Source organism: Pseudorca crassidens, chromosome 2 (genome assembly GCF_039906515.1).
Source record: "Pseudorca crassidens isolate mPseCra1 chromosome 2, mPseCra1.hap1, whole genome shotgun sequence".
NCBI classification, from domain to species: domain Eukaryota; kingdom Metazoa; phylum Chordata; class Mammalia; order Artiodactyla; family Delphinidae; genus Pseudorca; species Pseudorca crassidens.
This window is the reverse complement of record NC_090297.1, coordinates 59,823,281-59,842,992: the sequence shown is the minus strand read 5'-3', so window position 1 is coordinate 59,842,992 and position 19,712 is coordinate 59,823,281. Positions and strand designations below refer to the sequence as shown.

Genomic DNA, 19,712 nt, shown 5'->3' with positions numbered 1-19,712 from the left:
CCACAAAAACCCTTTCTAAGTTTCTAAATAAAATCTGCAGAACTATAACAGAGACTAAGCTGATTGTCTTAAACCAGCACAGAGGAGAAATCCCAAAGCTTCCCTATGAACCCAATAATAAAGCAATAGTTTTATGCACGAGTCTGCATCTTATAAACAGTTTTTGTTCTAACATGCCCATGAACTATACCTTCATTTTCAAATTTTAGTTTTAATTGGATATTGTTTATAATGCTAGAAACTATAAATATACCAAATAAAAGAAAACTAACACTATATTAAATGACATAGATGCCAACCCAATCAGATTATCTATTGACTTTATAATAAAATGAAACAAAACAAAGATACTCTACTTGCCATGAGTGTGCCCAGATTTAATACATTTGGTCTTTACCTGGAATGGTGTACTCCAAACTAATTTAAAATGCCAATATAACCTTAAAAATCTACTAAACTATATATGCCAGTGAACCCACTGCGTTAGCTCTATCCTTACAAAATGTAAACTCCTGTAAAAAGGCATCATTCAGAAATTTTTTTCTGAATTTTTGTCATAATGGATTGTGATTTAGTACCCTGAAAATAATTAGATGCAAGTGACATGAGGAAAGCTAGTATTATGGGTCATCTTATAAACTTAAAATGCAAGTATTATGTTAAACATCTCCAACAATGCTATATTTAGATGCAATATTTAGATAAAATCTCTACAATTATATATTGTAACATTTTGATAATTTTAAGATGGATTAAAATGGCCTTCTGAGGGGATACATGACTTCTTTCAAAATCTTTTCCTAAATTCGATTAAATCAAATGTTTCATTTTGATCAATGGATTTAGATTTGCTACTAGACATTTACTCTTTAGCCTAATGAAGTTGTTTTCAAAGAGTCCTCAGTTTTAAAAAAAAAAGGTTGAAAGAGAATTGTGGTCAAATGACACTGGAAAATGTTCACTTTAAACACACTTTAAAAGTTTTTTGTTTTGTTTTTGTTTTTTTGTTTTTTTGTTTTTTTTTTTTACTTCAGGACTCTTTGGAAATAATATTTATGGTACAGATATCTAAGAAAGATGTGGTAAATCATGTAGCTTTATCCAATCTCATTTGAACATGGAACCAAGTTATTAGTAGAGCATTCTGAAGTACAAGAGAAACACTTAAGAAAACAATGTTCTTAGTGCCTGTATCCAGGTACCATATGATATTTTTAAAAAAAAATAAATTCAATTAGAATCAACAAGTATTTGTTAAGTACCTCTGTTATTTGACTTATCAGTTAAAGGTTAATGTTTTACTTTTACTATGCCACTCACCTAAGTCTACCTAGAATGTAGTTCAACCTATTAAACATACTTACACTCCTCTTCAGGCCTCTTCCGAAGGGCTGCACGAACTTCTTTACAAGGACTTCTCTGATATTGTGGGGGATTCCTTCCCCTTATTAGGTTCTCCATCCTACAGGAGGGAATTAACAGAATATTTTAATACCAAAATCTTGATAAATTTTAACAAGTTAAATGGTTTAAATCAAGAGTCAACAATTCAGGTAGACCACACCATTAAGAGTATCTAGCAAGGAGTAAGACAGTAGGGAGTGGCAGTGACTCTGGTAAACTGGAGAGTGCTTGACTTTTCTTAGGCATTCCAATGTTAAAAATATAAAAACACATGTGGATGAAACTCATATAAACATTCTCCAGTTAAAGACTGTTATGGACTAAATGCTTGTGTCCCCACCCCCTCCACTCCTCCAACCCTTCCCCTCCATACCCCCATTCATATGTTGAAACTCTAATCCCCAGGGTAATGGTATTTGGATGTGGAACCCTTGATAGGTAACTAGGTTTAGTTGAGGTCATGAGGGTGGGACACGCATGATGGAATTAGTATTTTTATAAGATGAGGAAGAGAGACCAGAGCTCATTCTCCCCTGCCATATGAGGACACAGTGAGAAGGTAGTCATCTACAAACCAGGAAGAGGGCTCGCACCAGGAACTGAATCTGCTGGTGCCTTGATAGTAGAATTCTAAGACTCCAAAACTGTTAGAAATAAATGTCTATTGTTTCAGCCACCCAGTCTGTGGCATTTTGTTATAGCAGTCCAAGCTAAGTCAGAGACCCATTAACTAAAGAATGATTACTTATAAAGCAAACACATTTATCAAAAATCACGTTACCCTTTAGAAAGAAAGATCATATCTTTCACCAACATTCTGAATACCAGTTTTCAGGAGTTTTAATTGCTGCTTTCTTTTGTGCTAATGATTAAATTGGGAGGGGTTTTCTAATTCTAATCATTGTGACTTCTTAAAAATATGGTCAATATAAAGTGCACTTCTCAGTTACTTCCAATGCTGACAACCAGAAAATAATAATAAATGGGCCACATGCAACTTGGGTTGGCATATTAAACAGCATATACTCTGTGGTTAGTATTTTCTGGTTTTAGTAAACCTTACAGTTTTGTGCCAGCAATGCACACTCTGCTTATTTTGAAAACATTAAACAACTATTGAGTGTTTAGGATTTGGAAATTCAGAACAAAACGATGATATTTATCATTTAAAAATATAAACATAGCTTTTAACATCTACATAATTATTCTAATGGGATATCACTTGTTTTAACAAACATGCTGGCAGATAGCATGTAATGGTGTGGTTGTTATGGGTTATGGTGGTAGAAAGTCTCCTAGGGTGAGTAGTACAGAGAATTATACTTCTAGTGTCTAGAGAGGAAATTGGGAAAGGATAATCCAATAAAAGCAATATGTAAAATGGTGTGAAATATGAGATAAATAACCTTTTGTACTGGAAGAGTAACATAACACTATTTCTATGAGAAGCTGTCACTGGTTCTTAGAAATACTTTTCCAAATATATTTCCTTAAATCAAACCATTCATAGGTAGGGACTACTTTATATGTGTGTGTATGCTCACTCATATGCCCATGCTTGTGTATGTAAAGTACAAGAAAACATTTCTCAATGTGTGATGATAACTTGAAATTTAGTTTCACTTGAAGATCATTTCAAGTGAGAAAAAGAGTTCAAGGTTATGATAATACAATGACAGGAAATCAAGTGAAAACCTCAAGAGTTTAAGACATAATTTGCTTTAATACTATATATGGGGGCAAAATTAAGCTTCCAGGACCATCCTGCAGTTTCAGTATGAGGATTGCCATGTAAATTATATAAAATGTTCTAGATTCTGACTCGAATTAATTCAGTGCACTATTTTGATTACATGTTTCAGAAAATACATGAATTTTCATGATGATATAATAACAATTTAAGTGAACTTTAGTTAATCACTAGTATTTACAAGCTCAAGATAGTAAAATACAACAAACATAACCTACAAATGCAAGTATCTACATAAAATTGTGATTTAATTTTAAAAAACAATTAGTCATCGTGATTATACAGATGAGGGATGACAACTTACCCTGGTTGGAAATCTACATAAACCAGTCTCTTAGATAGGCTATTACTTTTCCTTTTATGTATCTATCGAGAATGTGAAAACGAAAATGGTCTAGTTGATTTTGACGTAATTATATTTGAGGGTGTGTCAGAAAAACTGAAATACAAGTTAGAAAGTACTGCCAAAGGCTCCAGGAAAGTTTCACTTACATGGTTGCTATTGGCATCAAAGATCACCAAGAATCATTGTGCCCAAATGTTGCATTATGGGCATGCTCACAAGCAGATATGCAAGAGATTATGCAGTGTTAGCAATGCCGCATAGTTTAATTTTAAGGAGCCTAGGTTCTGGAATAGACTGCCTGGGCTAAACTCCCATTCTGTCTCTTAGAGGATGATTTTAGGGAAAGATACCTAGCTACTTTATACCTTAATTTTCTCAGCAATAAATGGGGATAACATTAGCTACCTCATAGGATTGTTGTGAGGATTAAATACGTTAATAGTGTACATGTGCTTACACTGTGTCCACCACAATACAAGAGCTCAGCAAATGTAGTTATTATTAATCATAATTATCCCAAATAAAAATGAAATCATATACTAAAATTTTAAATGTCTGGTATATTAGGAGAAATATGAAAACTAGCCTTTATTTAATAAAGAAAAAGAACAGATGACACTGTTGAGAAAAAAATTCTGGCTAAACAAATGTTCTGGTTATTGGAAAAATACAAAACATCCATGCACATAAATTGCCAATTTTCAAAATGAAGAACTTAATAAACTATATTTCATTTTATTCAGTAAGATTTAAAGGATCACTATATGACAATCTTCCAAGGATACTCACATGGATAAAAGTGGGCTGGTAACCTCATGAATTAATTAAAATGCTAAATAACTTATTCTTTCTTAGAGAATTCAGAAGATGTTACAAAACTGTATAGTGGCCTTTGACCTTAGCAAGAACAATGAATATATCTTACAATGTATTACCATTTATCATTTATTCCATCTAATCCTTACAACAACCTTCTGAAAGAACATTTTGAAGATGAGGAAGCTAATGTTCAGAAATGTTCAGTGACCTGATCCTGGCCACACAGGAAGTAAGAGGTGCAACTGAGATTTAATCAAGGTTTTCTGATTTTTTAAAAATCTTTTCCTAGTTGCTTTTTAACCCACTATTTCCATGAGTCTATGATTAGCTATAGATAATTTCACTAGCAGACTGAATACTTGAGATTCTATGTCGTGCAAATTTAATTTTGATGTAATTCTTATTGAACATAATATTAATATTTAGATTAGTATATACTCATATACAAATAGTATATATTACATTAAATATAATACTACACAAATATATATACATTTGTAAAAATGTTTATCTTCTAATTACATATTGAGTTTTTTTTTTATCATTTATCTATTTTCATTGAAATGTTTGCTTCTATTAGTGATATTTTAAGTTTTTAGAACCACGAAAAAGATAACTGGGGAAGGGACTAAGGGAAGATGGCGGAAGAGTAAGATGCGGAGATCACCTTCCTCCCCACAGATACACCAGAAATACATCTACACGTGGAACAACTCCTACAGAACACCTACTGAACACTGGCAGAAGACCTCAGACCCCCCCAAGAGGCAAGAAACTCCCCACGTACCTGGGTAGGGCAAAAGAAAAAAGAAAAAAACAGAGACAAAAGAATAGGGACGGGACCTGCACCAATGGGAGGGAGCTGTGAAGGAGGAAAGGTTTCCACACATTAGGAAGCTCCTTCGCGGGCGGAGACTGCAGGTGGCAGAGGGGGAAGCTTTGGAGCCACGGAGCAGAGCACAGCAACAGGGCTGCGGAGGGCAAAGCGGGGAGATTCCCACACACAGGATCAGGGCCAACAGGCACTCAGCAGCCCGAGAGGCTTGTCTGCTCACCTGGCGGGGCGGGCGGGGCTGCGAGCTGAGGATCGGGCTTCGGTCGGAGCGCAGGGAGAGGACTGGGGTTGGCGGCGTGAACACAGCCAGAAAAGGTTAGTGCACCACGGCTAGCCGGGAGGGAGTCCAGGAAAAGGTCTGGAGCTTCCGAAGAGGCAAGAGACTTTTTCTTCCCTATTTGTTTCCTGGTGCGCGAGGAGAGGGGATTAAGAGCGCTGCTTAAAGGAGCTCCAGAGGCGGGTGCGAGCCGCGGCTAAAAGCGCGGACCCCAGAAACAGGCAGGAGATGCTAAGGCTGCTGCTGCTGCCACCAACAAGCCTGTGTGCGAGCACAGGTCACTATCCACACCCCCCTTCCGGGGAGCCTGCGCAGCCCGCCACTGCCAGGGTCCCGGGATCCAGGGACAACTACCCTGGGAGAACGCACGGCGCGCCTCAGGCTGGTGCAACGTCACGCTGGCCTCTGCCGCTGCAGGCTCGCCCCGCATCCACGCCCCTCCCTACCCCCGGACTGAGTGAGCCAGAGCCCCCAAATCAGCGGCTCCTTTAACCCCGTCCTGTCTGAGGGAATAACAGACGCCCTCCGGCGACCTACACACAGAGGCAGGGCCAAATCCAAAGCTGAGCCCCGGGAGCTGTGAGCACAAAGAAGAGAAAGGGAAATCTCTCCCAGCAGCCTCAGAAGCAGCAGATTAAAGCTCCGCAATCAACTTGATGTACCCTGCATGTGTGGAATACATGAATAGACAACGAATCATCCCAAATTGAGGAGGTAGACTTTGAGAGGAAAATTTTTGATTTTTTCCCCTTTTCCTCTTTTTGTGAGTGTGAATGTGTATGCTTCTGTGTGAGATTTTGTCTGTATAGCTTTGCTTCCACCATTTCTCCTAGGGTTCTATCTGTCTGTTTTGTTTTGTTTTGTTTTTTAAATTTTTTTCTTAATAATTATTTTTTATTTTAATAACTATTTTATTTTACTTTATCTTCTTTCTTTCTTCCTTCCTTCCTTTCTTTCTTTCTTTCTTTTTCTTTCTTTCTTTCTTTCTTTCTTTCTTTCTTTCTTTCTTTCTTTCTTTCTTTCTTTCCTTCCTTCCTTCCTTCCTTCCTTCCTTCGTTCCTTCCTTCCTTCCTTCCTTCCTTCCTTCCCTCCTTTAGACAACAAATCATCCAAAATTGAGGAGGTGGACTTTGAGAGCAAGATTTATGATTTTTCCCCCTTTTCCTCTTTTTGTGAGTGTGTATGCTTCTGTGTGAGATTTTGTCTGTATAGCTTTGCTTCCACCATTTGTCCTAGCATTCTGTCTTTTTTTTTTCTTTTTTAAATTTTTTTCTTAATAATTATTTTTTTATTTTAATAACTTTATTATATTTTACTTTATTTTATCTTCTTTCTTTCTTTCTTTTTTCCTTCCTTCTGTCCTTCCTTCCTTCCTTCCTCCCTCCATCTCTCCCTCCCTCCTTTCTTTCTTTCCTTCTTTTCTTCTTTCTTTCTCTCTCTCTCTTTCTTTCTTTCTTTCTTTCTTTTCTTTTTTTCTTTCTTTCTTTCTTCCTTCCTTCCTTGCTTCCTCTCTTTCTTTCTTTCTTTCTTTCTTCTTCTACTAATTCTTTCTTTCCACTTTTTCTCCCATTCATTCTGAGCTGTGTGGATGAAAGGCTCTTGGTGCTGCAGCCAGGAGTCAGTGCTGTGCCTCTGAGGTACGAGAGCCAACTTCAGGACACTGGTCAACAAGAGTCCTCCCAGCTCCACATAATATCAAACAGCAAAAATCTCCCAGAGATCTCCATCTCAACGCCAGCACCCAGCTTCACTCAACGACCAGCAAGCTACAGTGCTGGACACCCTATGCCAAACAACTAGCAAGACAGGAACACAACCCCACCCATTAGCAGAGAGGCTGCCGAAAATCATAATAAGTCCACAGACACCCCAAAACACACCACCAGACATGGACCTGCCTACCAGAAAGACAAGATCCAGCCTCATCCACCAGAACACAGACACTAGTCCCCTCCACAAGGAAGCCTACACAAACCACTGAACCAACCTTAGCCACTGGGGACAGACACCAAAAACAATGGGAACTACGAACCTGCAGCCTGCAAAAAAAAGACCCCAAACACAGTAAGATAAGCAAATGAGAAGACAGAAAAACACACTGCAGAAGAAGGAGCAAGATAAAAACCCACCAGACCTAACAAATGAAGAGGAAATAGGCAGTCTACCTGAAAAAGAATTCAGAATAATGATAGTAAAGATGATCCAAACTCTTGGAAATAGAACAGACAAAATGCAAGAAACATTTAACAAGGACTTAGAAGAACTAAAGATGAAACAAATAACAATGAACAACACAATAAGTGAAATTAAAAGTACTCTAGATGGGATCAATAGCAGAATAACTGAGGCAGAAGAACAGATAAGTGACTTGGAAGATAAAAGTGGAAATAAATACTGCAGAGCAGAATAAAGAAAAAAGAATGAAAATAACTGAGGACAGCCTCAGAGACCTCTGGGACAACATTAAATGCACCAACATTTGAATTATAGGGGTTCCAGAAGAAGAAGAGAAAAAGAAAGGGACTGAGAAAATATTTGAAGAGATTATAGTTAAAACTTCCCTAATATGGGCAAGGAAATAGTTAATCAAGTCCAGGAAGCACAGAGAGTCCCATACAGGATAAATCCAAGGAGAAATACACCAAGAAACATATTAATCAAACTGTCAAAAATTAAATACAAAGAAAACATATTAAAAGCCGCAAGGGAAAACGACAAATAACACACAAGGGAATCCCCATAAGGTTAACAGCTGACCTTTCAGCAGAAACAGAAGAGACTGGCAGGACATATTTAAACTGATGAAGGAGAAAAACCTACAACCAAAATTACTCTACCCAGCAAGGATCTCACTCAGATTTGATGGAGAAATTAAAACCTTTACAGACAAGCAAAAGCTGAGAACCAACCTGGTTTGGTTCTAAACCAAACCAGGTTTAGAACAAATGCTAAAGGAACTTCTCTAGGCAAGAAACACAAGAGAAGGAAAGACCTACGAACCCAAAATAATTTAGAAAATGGGAATAGGAACATACATATCGATAGTTACCTTAAATGTAAATGGATTAAATGCTCCCACCAAAAGACACAGCTTGGCTGAATGGATACAAAAACAAGACCCAAATATATATGCTGTCTACAAGAGACCCATTTCAGACCTAGAGACACATACAGACTGAAAGTAAGGGGATGGAAAAAGATATTCCATGCAAATGGAAACCAAAAGAAAGCTGGAGTAGCAATTCTCATATCAGACAAAATAGACTTTAAAGACTATTAGAAGAGACAAAGAAGGACCCTACATAATGATCAAGGGATCGATCCAAGAAGAAGATATAACAATTGTAAATACTTATGCACCCAACATAGGAGCACCTCAATACATAAGGCAAATACTAACAGCTATAAAAGGGGAAATCGACAGTAACACATTCATAGTAGGGGACTTTAACACCCCACTTTCACCAATGGACGGATCATCCAAAATGAAAAGAAATAAGGAAACACAAGCTTTAAATGATACATTAAACAAGATGGATTTAATTGATATTTATAGGACATTCCATCCAAAAACAAGAGAATACACATTTTTCTCAAGTGCTCATGGAACATTCTCCAGAATAGATCATATCTTGGGTCACAAATCAAGCCTTGGTAAATTTAAGAAAATTGAAATTGTATCAAGTATCTTTTCCGACCACAACGCCATGAGACTAGATATCAATTACAGGAAAAGATCTGTAAAAAATACAAACACATGGAGGCTAAACAATACACTACTTAATAACGAAGTGATCACTGAAGAAATCAAAAAGGAAATAAAAAAATACCTAGAAACAAATGACAATGGAAACACAACGACCCAAAATCTATGGGATGCAGCAACGGCAGTTTTAAGAGGGAAGTTTATAGCAATACAATCCTACCTTAAAAAACAGGAAACATCTCGAATAAACAACCTAACCTTGCACATAAAGCAATTACAGAAAGAAGAACAACAAAAACCCAAAGTTAGCAGAAGGAAAGAGATCATAAAAATCAGATCAGAAAAAAATGAAAAAGAAATGAGGGAAACGATAGCAAAGATCAATAAAACTAAAAGCTGGTTCTTTGAGAAGATAAACAAAATTGATAAACCATTAGCCAGGCTCATCAAGAAAAAAAGGGAGAAGACTCAAATCAATAGAATTAGAAATGAAAAAGGAGAAGTAACAACTGACACTGCAGAAATACAAAAGATCATGAGAGATTACTACAAGCAACTCTATGCCAATAAAATGGACAACCTGGAAGAAATGGACAAATTCTTAGAAATGCACAACCTGCCAAGACTGAATGAGGAAGAAATAGAAAATATGAACAGACCAATCACAAGCACTGTAGCACTGAAATTGAAACTGTGATTAAAAATCTTCCAACAAACAAAAGCCCAGGACCAGATGGTTTCACAGGCGAATTCTGTCAAACATTTAGAGAATGTTTGTTATTCTTCTCAAACTCTTCCAAAATATAGCAGAGGGAGGAACACTCCCAAATTGATTCTACGAGGCCACCATCACCTTGATACCAAAACCAGACAAGGATGTCACAAAGAAAGAAAACTACAGGCCAATATCACTGATGAACATAGATGCAAAAATCCTCAACAAAATACTAGCAAACAGAATCCAACAGCACATTAAAAGGATCATACACCATGATCAAGTGGGGTTTATTCCAGGAATGCAAGGATTCTTCAATATACGCAAATCAATCAATGTGATAAACCATATTAAAAAATTGAAGGAGAAAAACCATATGATCACCTCAATAGATGCAGAGAAAGCTTTCGACAAAATTCAGTACTCATTTATGATAAAAACCCTGCAGAAAGTAGGCATAGAGGGAACTTTCCTCAACATAATAAAGGCCATATATGTCAAACCCACAGCCAACAGCATCCTAAATGGTGAAAAACTGAAAGCATTTCCACTAAGATCAGGAACAAGACAAGGTTGCCCACTCTCACCACTCTTATTCAACATCGTTTTGGAAGTTTTAGCCACAGCAATCAGAGAAGTAAAGGAAATAAAAGGAATCCAATTCGGAAAAGAAGAAGTAAAGCTGTCACTGTTTGCAGATGACATTACATAGAGAATCCTAAAGATGCTACCAGAAAACTACTAGGCTAATCAATGAATTTGGTAAAGTTGCAGGGTACAAAATTAATGCACAGAAATCTCTGGCATTCCTATATACTAATGATGAAAAATATGAAAGTGAAGTCAAGAAAACACTCCTATTTACCATTGCAACAAAAAGAATAAAATATCTAGGAATAAACCTACCAAAGGAGACCTGTATGCAGAAAATTATAAGATGCTGATGAAAGAAATTAAAGATGACACAAATAGTTGGAGAGATATACCACGTTCTTGGATTGGAAGAATCAACATTGTGAAAATGACTCTACTACCCAAAGCAATCTACAGATTCAATGCAATCCCTACCAAACTACCACTGGTATTTTTCACAGAACTAGAACAAAAAAAATCACAATTTGTATGGAAACACAAAAAACCCCGAATACCCAAAGCAATCTTGAGAATGAAAAACGGAGCTGGAGGAATCAGGCTCCCTGAATTCAGACTATACTACAAAGCTATAGTAATCAAGACAGTATGGTACTGGCACAAAAACAAATACAGATCAATGGAACAGGACAGAAAGCCCAGAGATAAACCTATGCAGATATGGTCACTTTATCTTTGATAAAGGAGGCAGGAATGTACAGTGGAGAAAGGACAGCCTCTTCAATAAGTGGTGCTGGGAAAACTGGACAGCTACATGTAAAAGTATGAGATTAGATCACTCCCTAACACCATACACAAAAATAAGCTCAAAATGGATTAAAGACCTAAATGTAAGGTCAGACACTATCAAACTCTTAGAGGAAAACATAGGCAGAACACTCCATGACATAAATCACAGCAAGATCCTTTTTGACCCACCTCCTAGAGAAATGGAAATAAAAACAAAAATAAACAAATGGGACCTAATGAAACTTCAAAGCTTTTGCACAACAAAGGAAACCATAAACAAGACCAAAAGACAACCCTCAGAATGGGAGAAAATATTTGCAAATGAAGCAACTGACAAAGGATTAATCTCCAAAATTTACAAGCAGCTCATGCAGCTCAATAACAAAAAAACAAACAACCCAATCTAAAAATGGGCAGAAGACCTAAATAGACATTTCTCCAAAGAAAATATACAGACTTCCAACAAACACATGAAAGAATGCTCAACATCATTAGTCATTAGAGAAATGCAAATCAAAACTACAATGAGCTATCATCTTACACCGGTCCGAATGGCCATCATCAAAAAATCTAGAAACAATAAATGCTGGAGAGGGTGTGGAGAAAAGGGAACACTCTTGCACTGCTGGTGGAAATGTGAATTGGTACAGCCACTATGGAGAACAGTATGGAGGTTCCTTAAAAAACTACAAATAGAACTACCATATGACCCAGCAATCCCACTACTGGTCATATACCCTGAGAAAACCATAATTCAAAAAGAGTCATGTACCAAAATGTTCATTGCAGCTCTATTTACAATAGCCCGGAGATGGAAACAACTTAAGTGTCCATCATTGGATGAATGGATAAAGATGTGTCACATATATACAATGGAATATTACTCAGCCATAATAAGAAACGAAATTGAGCTATTTGTAATGAGGTGGATAGACCTAGAGTCTGTCATACAGAGTGAAGTAAGTCAGAAAGAGAAAGACAAATACCGTATGCTAACACATATATATGGATTTTAAGAAAAAAAAATGTCATGATAAACCTAGGGGTAAGACAGAAATAAAGACACAGACCTACTAGAGAATGGACATGAGGATATGGGGAGGGGGAAGGGTAAGCTGTGCCAAAGCGAAAGAGAGGCATGGACATATATACACTACCAAACATAAGGTAGATAGCTAGTGGGAAGCAGCCGCATAGCACAGGAAGATCAGCTCGGTGCTTTGTGACCACCTGGAGGGGTGGGATAGGGAGGGTGGGAGGGAAGAAGACACAAGAGGGAAGAGATATGGGAACATATGTATATGTATAACTGATTCAATTTGTTATAAAGCAGAAACTAACGTACCATTGTAAAGCAATTATACTCCAATAAAGATGTAATATAGATAGATAGATAGATTGATAGATAGATAGGTAGGTAGGTAGATAGATGATAGATAGATAAACAGATATGAAAGGAGGGCTCTTGCTTAATAGAATGCTGAGGGCAAACTGGTAAATGCTGGAGTCGGGATATTAGCATCATGGTAAAGATTGGGTCAGTCAAGAATCCTCAATGGATATTAAATCTAGCAGAAAATTTTGATGACAAATGGTAAGCTGTCTCCCCACAAACTTCTTACTAGTTGCAGCGGAGGGGGGAAATGGTAATTAATAGTGGAGAAAGCAGGTAACACCTTGACTGGACAAACAAAATTAAGATCACCTGCGAGGGACAGATGGACATTACATGCCTCCAGATGTGATACCCCAAGAAGTATACATCATCACCTACGTTGTATTGTTACTGAGAATGCATAACCCCACTCTAATCATAAAGAAACATCACACAAACACAAAATGAGAAACATCCTATTTTAAAAATGGAGCACTGTATTCTTCAATAATATCAATATCGTATAAGACAAAGGAAAGGCTGTGGGAATGTTTCAGATTAAAGGAGGCTAAAGAGACATGAAATCAAAATGCTATACCTGACCCTAGACTGGATCCTACACTGGAGCAAAAACTTCTCTTATTAGATCAAGTGAAAAAATTATAATATGGCTGATAGTTTAGATAATGTAAATCAATCAAGTTGATAACTCTACTGTGGTATGTAAGAGAATATTCCTATTCTTAGGAAATATACACTGAAGTGTTTAGGGATAAAGAGCTCTGATGTATATAACTTATTGCAATGTTCAGAAGAAACGATGTATAAACATATATAACTGTATGAGAGAGAAAATACATCATAAAGTAGATGGGGTAAACTGTAAACAATAGGTAAATCTGGATACAGTGTATATAGATGTTCTTTGTGTGATTTTTAGTTTTGCAACTTTTTTTGAGTTTCCAATTCTTTCCAAATAAAATGCTTAAAAATGAAAAAAAAAAAGATAACTGGGGTCAAGGAAACTCACTGTAAGCTACATATACAACATAGTAATAGATGAATAAAAATTAAAATAGCACTAAAAGTCGTTGGAATGCTAAATGTTATACCCAGTGGAAAATACACTTTGAATCAAATTAAATGTTTTACACAGCAATGTTCATGTCCAAACTATTATATAACTTTGAGACTTCCATCCTCTTAAGATTACACTTCTGACTACTTACTTGAACTCTTCCACCAGTGTCAGCTATGATCTACAGTTTGCATTAAATGGTCAGACAAAATGACCAAGAATGAAGTCTTAGAGCACAGCTGGGACACAGCAAAGATGCTATTCTAGCTACTCTCAAGCTTGGCATGTCACTAGAGGGAGTGTGTTAGTAGTTCCAGCAAGGAGAAATTAAGAGTGATGACCACAGGCAAGACAGATGCTCTAACAACTCATTGAAGAGCTCTGAAAAGTGCAGCCTACATGTCAACTGCTGGGAAGAAATAGGGGCAGCCAGATTAATATCAAGTAGCATGAAAAAGCAATCAGAGGCTATAAGCAACAGTATCCACAACTCTCTTGGTGGTGTCTCCAAAACTTAGGTCACAAAATCATCTGCAGATCTTTACAACTACAGATTCCCCCATTTCCAGTACTAAAGATTTCCATTCAGTAGACTGGGGTCAGGCCCAGGTAGATATATTTTTCAACATTAACCAAGTACTTCTAAAGTAGACTTACAATGGTCCCAATACTGGCATTGGGAACCCCTGTAAATAAAAATATATATACTTGAAGAGGTAGGAAAGGGAAGTTCAGTGAATTCATTCTGCTGATATAGAGGTGAGGTGAGGGCCTGGTGAGGAGACTGCAGTTAGGATAGGTACTATCAAAAAGGAAAAGAGTAGCCAAAGCAAAAGATTCAAAGGCTGGCCAAGTTGGCTGGAGATCAACTAGATGAACCTGGAGGCTGACCATTTATAATGCTGATCATCTCAACAGTGAATTGATTTCCTCTACCAAGCTTTGGCAGACTCAGCTGGATCAGAGAATAAGTCTGGATTGATCTAGAATTGTGGATTGGGTTGACGGTGTGGCCAGTGAATAAAGCAAGGGAAGCATGGGTGAAAATATGGATGAAGTGGATTTGCTCAATATGGAGGAGGAAGAGGAAGAATGATTGAGTGCCTGGAGGAAAAGAGAGTTGGACTAAGAAAATAGAGGTATCAGGTATTGGTATTTCTAAATGTCTACTACGTGCCAGGTGAGTTATTGGGTTCTTTATATATATTACTCATGCTATTCTTATTTTTTTCATGGCTAATCTGAGGCTCAGAGATGTTAAATAACTTGCTTAGGATCACACAGCAAGTGCAAAAATTAGAATTTAAATCCAGATCTGACTCCAGAGCCCATGGGGTTAACTACTATGTGGACTATGTAACAGAAATTTCTTTAATGATGCTAATGCTCAGTATCTGCACTGTCCAATACAGTAGCTGTTAGACATATACACAGTATATTCCCACTTGGAATGTGGCCAGTGTGACCAAGGAGCTGAATTTGTAATTTCTAAAATTTGATCGAATTTTAGTTTATTTAAATTTAAATTTCAATATGACAAATTTCAATAGATAGCACTGCATATCTAGAAGGCCCTATTAACTTAGCACATGACTGGTGAAAATCCAGTTCTCCACTGAAGACCTCTAAATTAAAGTCAACATGAGCAGAAAAGTAAAGTTATGGAAAAGTATTCTGTATGAGGATCTTTTGGAGACAAATGAACAATTTAACTCCTCACTGTAGAACAGGCTAACAGTAACCCCCTAGGAGCTTCCTTGCAAAAACACACTTTTCATGCAACTATGGTTTTCAATTACGGAGCTCTCCTCCAAGCACATTGAAGTACCTTGGATACTCACTTGAAACTTCTTCCTATCTCAGGGCCTTCTTACATGCTGCTTCCTTTGCCTCAAATGATCTTCCTCCTATTCCTATCTAAATAACTCCTAATCACCGTTCCAGTCTTCACTATAACATGACTTTTTAAGAGAGTTTTCTTTAACTCCTTCATCTAATTAGATCTCCAAATATGGTTCTACCCTGCAGCCTAGAGTTTTCTATCATAGCACTTATCACATATTGCAATTACATATCAGACTTCTGGATTTCTGTTTAATGCCTGCCTTTCTCCTGAACTGTAAGTTCCATGGAGGCAGAGACAATGTCAGTTTTATACTCCATTCTATTGGAGAATTTAGTATGGTGCTTCATATTCATACTCGTTGCTTGAATGAATGAATGAATCTATCTCTCCTAATCTTGCCATAAGGGAAAATATATGATGCTGGGATCATTCTGTGTGATCCAGGTGGTCAACCTAGTGAGTGGCCTTCCAAATACTGTGGCTATCATCCCTTTACCGCCAACTCATGTGCTTCCTCTCAGTCATTCATTGGCACCCCTAACACTTTCCTAGTAGGCCATCACCTTGCACTGAACAGCCTCTCACCATCCCACTCTGCACCAGCTGCCAAGCATGAACAGACATTGGAAAGCAGGTTAAACCACCCCAGGTTCCCTTTGCTGCAAGACCAAGGGGATAAGAGGGGGAGGAGGAGACAAGATAGATAGAACATCAGGAGCTGCTCTCCTCAGGGTGATGCATCCCTGTGTGGGGACTTTCTCCAGCAGAACCAGGGGAATTCCCTGTGCTCCCACAGGTACATTATGGGGGATTATGATTAAGGAAAAGAGATTTTATGACATCAAAAACTCGATTAAAAAACAAAATCAACTTGTTTTGCTTACAAGATACCAACGATATGGAGGCTATTTTTCCCCCTCATTGAACTTATTACTATACTTGCTGCTTTGTGAGCACAACCCAAACTGGAAGTTTGTAGTGCTTAATGGGTCTATTTGATAATTAGACAACGTAGATAAGCCCCTAAATGACGTTCAGTGCACAAGTAATGAATTGAGTATTTGCAAACCCCTTTGCTTTGTGGTCTGTAGGCTTCCTAAGACTCCTTAAGGAATTAAAAAAAATCTGTAAACTAGATATAAAATAAATTACAAAGAGTAAATATCCTTGACATTACTTTCTAAGAAAGTAAGAATTCCAATTTTGTGTTAATAATTATCTTTAATTAAACAATCTTAAATAAATGCAGACATTTTTCAAAAAATCAGACTGGCATTTCATTGAGCATTTATTTAACTTGATTATAAGCAGAATTGAACACAATAAGCTACACACCTATAAATAAACACAATCTTTTATATTTAGAGTGACAATCTACATGAGTAGGAAGCTTAGTAAGATCTATAATAAAATATGGTAGCATTTGTTGCCTTCAAACTTGACAATGAATGTACAGGAGCATTTCTGTTAAAGTACAAAGGCATACAATATTGACTACAATCTGAAATTTCATCCAATTAGTTCTGGGGTAAAAAGGGTACTACCTTTCAATTAGTCGGAGTCCAAAGTTTAAAGTGTCTATCATGTGACACAAGTCAAACATCTTTTTCTTTCCATAGCTACTCCATCTTTCTTGGTATTCCTTAGCACAGTGCCTAGACTATGGTAAATGCTCCATAAATATTTAATTAATGATTTAATGGATGGATGAATGAAGTCTGCTCCTTTCTGGCAGGAACATTTGGAAGATTTTCATTTTTCATTCCAAATTTTACCCATCCTTGAAGATATATTTTTAAGTTCCAATTCTACTCAGAAACAAATCCAACCACTTCAAATATACTCAGTGCTTGCCTTCTGAATTTTCTATATGATATTTATTAAATGTTTGGAAGTGTAACTGGTGATTTTCTAGCTAGTATTATTCTTCATTTCAATGTTTGAAATGAAGAATTACTCATCTGTATTACTCATATAGATTCTAGACCATTTGAGGGCTTTGACATAACACACTACAGTTGTTGAAATACTTCCATATAATTTATTTTGTTTCATTTTCTTGACAATTCTGAAGTAGGTATCAGTGCATCACTATTTATAGATGAGACAACAGGAAGTCTGAGAAATTAAGTGACATATGCAGAGTAACACAGGAGGGCCAGAGGAAGAACTTGAACTCTGGTCCTTGGACTCCTAAAATGCAATCTTCATTTCATAATGCTGAGAAAATATTATCAGTCTTTTGTTTTTTCTAATGTCTAGTGGATCATAAAGCAGTTCTCTTACTGAGTTGTAGGTGTTCACTAAATCTTAAAATATGGAATATTTATAAGTTATTGTGATTTTGACTTACACGTCTACAAGTCTAAAAACTAAACAGAAATAATTAATGGAAAATTAAAGTAAATAAAAATAGATAAATAAATACAAATAATAAGAATTTAAAAAATGAAAATGTGCTTAAGCCTGCATATGGGAAAAGGAAAAATAAGATTGCTATATTATTTTTAGAAATAATAATTAGTAGTCTGTTCTGCCCAGGGAAAGAGAATAATAAGGGGCAGCATGCTATGACCATCCATCTTTACAAAGTTATAAAGCCAAGTAACCCACCCACCCCCCCAGCACTTCAGAATTCCTTCGTTGGCTTTGAATTAAAGAAAAAAGAGGAAAGAGTTGAAAAAGCAGTGGGCCGCTGTTTCTTTTTTCTTTTTTGCTTTTTTTCCTTTTTATGGAAAGTTGAGTCTGAATTCAGCACAGTGAAACAATCTCCAAACCAACCTGGAACCAAACTAGAACTATGCATGCATATTAAGTATAAGGTAGCCATTAAAAAGTCTCAAGTGTTTACAAAGATCCAATTTGAACTGCAAATGACAGTGCAAAAATAATCGATACCCAATTATCTCAGTCAAATATTTTGACTTGATATTTAATAAGGACAAACTGGATGAAATTAAACGGCAAGATTGTTGCAGGAAAAAAATAAATCACATCTTAACTACACTTAAACTGCTTGGAAACAGAGTGAAATGCCTAACATAACAAAATGATAGGTAAAGCACTGTCCACTTGGAAAAGAGCCAGATGCCTGATTTTTAAGGCCAGTGATGATTTACCAAATATTCAAGAGATCATCAATAGTCTCAAAGGAGAAACTTCTTTTTACGTTGCCATGTCACACATTTACGGGATGACAAATATAACAGTATTATTTTCACCGTTTTTCAAGAAAATAGAATTCAAAATAGATGGGTATCATTATGGGCTTGAAAATGTAGATTCTACCTTTTCTAAACAACACATCAAAAGTGGAATGTGAATGGTATATAATTTACTCTATAGAGGTTGTAGCAAACAACTGTTCCATGAAAAATCTATGAAATTGAGAAGAGCATGGATAGCAATGGGAAAAATAAAGTCCAGCTCCTCATAAATTCAGGAAGCACACTATTACAAAATTCTAGTTCAAATTGATTTACTTTCCTCCTATTTAAAAGAAAAAAAATCTTTGTATTTTTTATCCACACACAAAGTAGTAGTATATCAGAAGTCTGTTATCTTTATGAAGGTATTTTATTAACAAATTGAATTGATACAAGGAATAACAATCTTCCCTCTGTGAAGCTCCTTACAGAAATAAGTGAGCTACATGAAATATGTAGGAATATGTTCATTGCCAAAATCACACACACACACACACACACACACACACACAAACACATACACAAAACATAAAGTTCACTAAAATCAGAGTTATTCAGAAAATAAATCCCTTAAAGCTATGTATATCAAGTGGGTGAATTAATAAAATATTTGCCTATAAAAAGGAATGACATTCACAGGATGGAAAAAATGTAAAGAAGCCATAATAAGAAATAAATCAATACATTCAAAATATTCAAAACATGTTTATTTTACTCTTAAAAGCAAAAACAGAGCTGGCAATGTAGAAGAAATATATCTAATTAAAAATAGTGAGAAATAGGAACATACATATCGATAATTACCTTAAATGTAAATGGATTAAATGCATCCACCAAAAGACACAGACTGGCTGAATGGATACAAAAACAAGAGCCATATATATGCTGTCTACAAGAGACCCACTTCAGACCTAGAGACACATACAGACTGAAAGTGAGAGGAAGGAAAAATGGTGAGAATTCTTGAAAAAGTTC

At 36.5% G+C, this 19,712-nt stretch overlaps 1 protein-coding gene across 7 annotated transcripts in view; it reads right to left on the bottom strand.

The window, feature by feature from the left end:
- LRRC7 (leucine rich repeat containing 7) overlaps positions 1–19,712 on the bottom strand; it is a 501,952-nt gene that overhangs the window by 386,354 nt on the left and 95,886 nt on the right. For all 7 annotated transcript variants that reach the window (XM_067726544.1, XM_067726541.1, XM_067726540.1 and 4 more), the window contains exon 2: positions 1,365–1,462. In XM_067726544.1, coding sequence (XP_067582645.1) covers positions 1,365–1,462 — 98 coding nt within the window. The remainder of the gene's footprint in view (positions 1–1,364; positions 1,463–19,712) is intronic.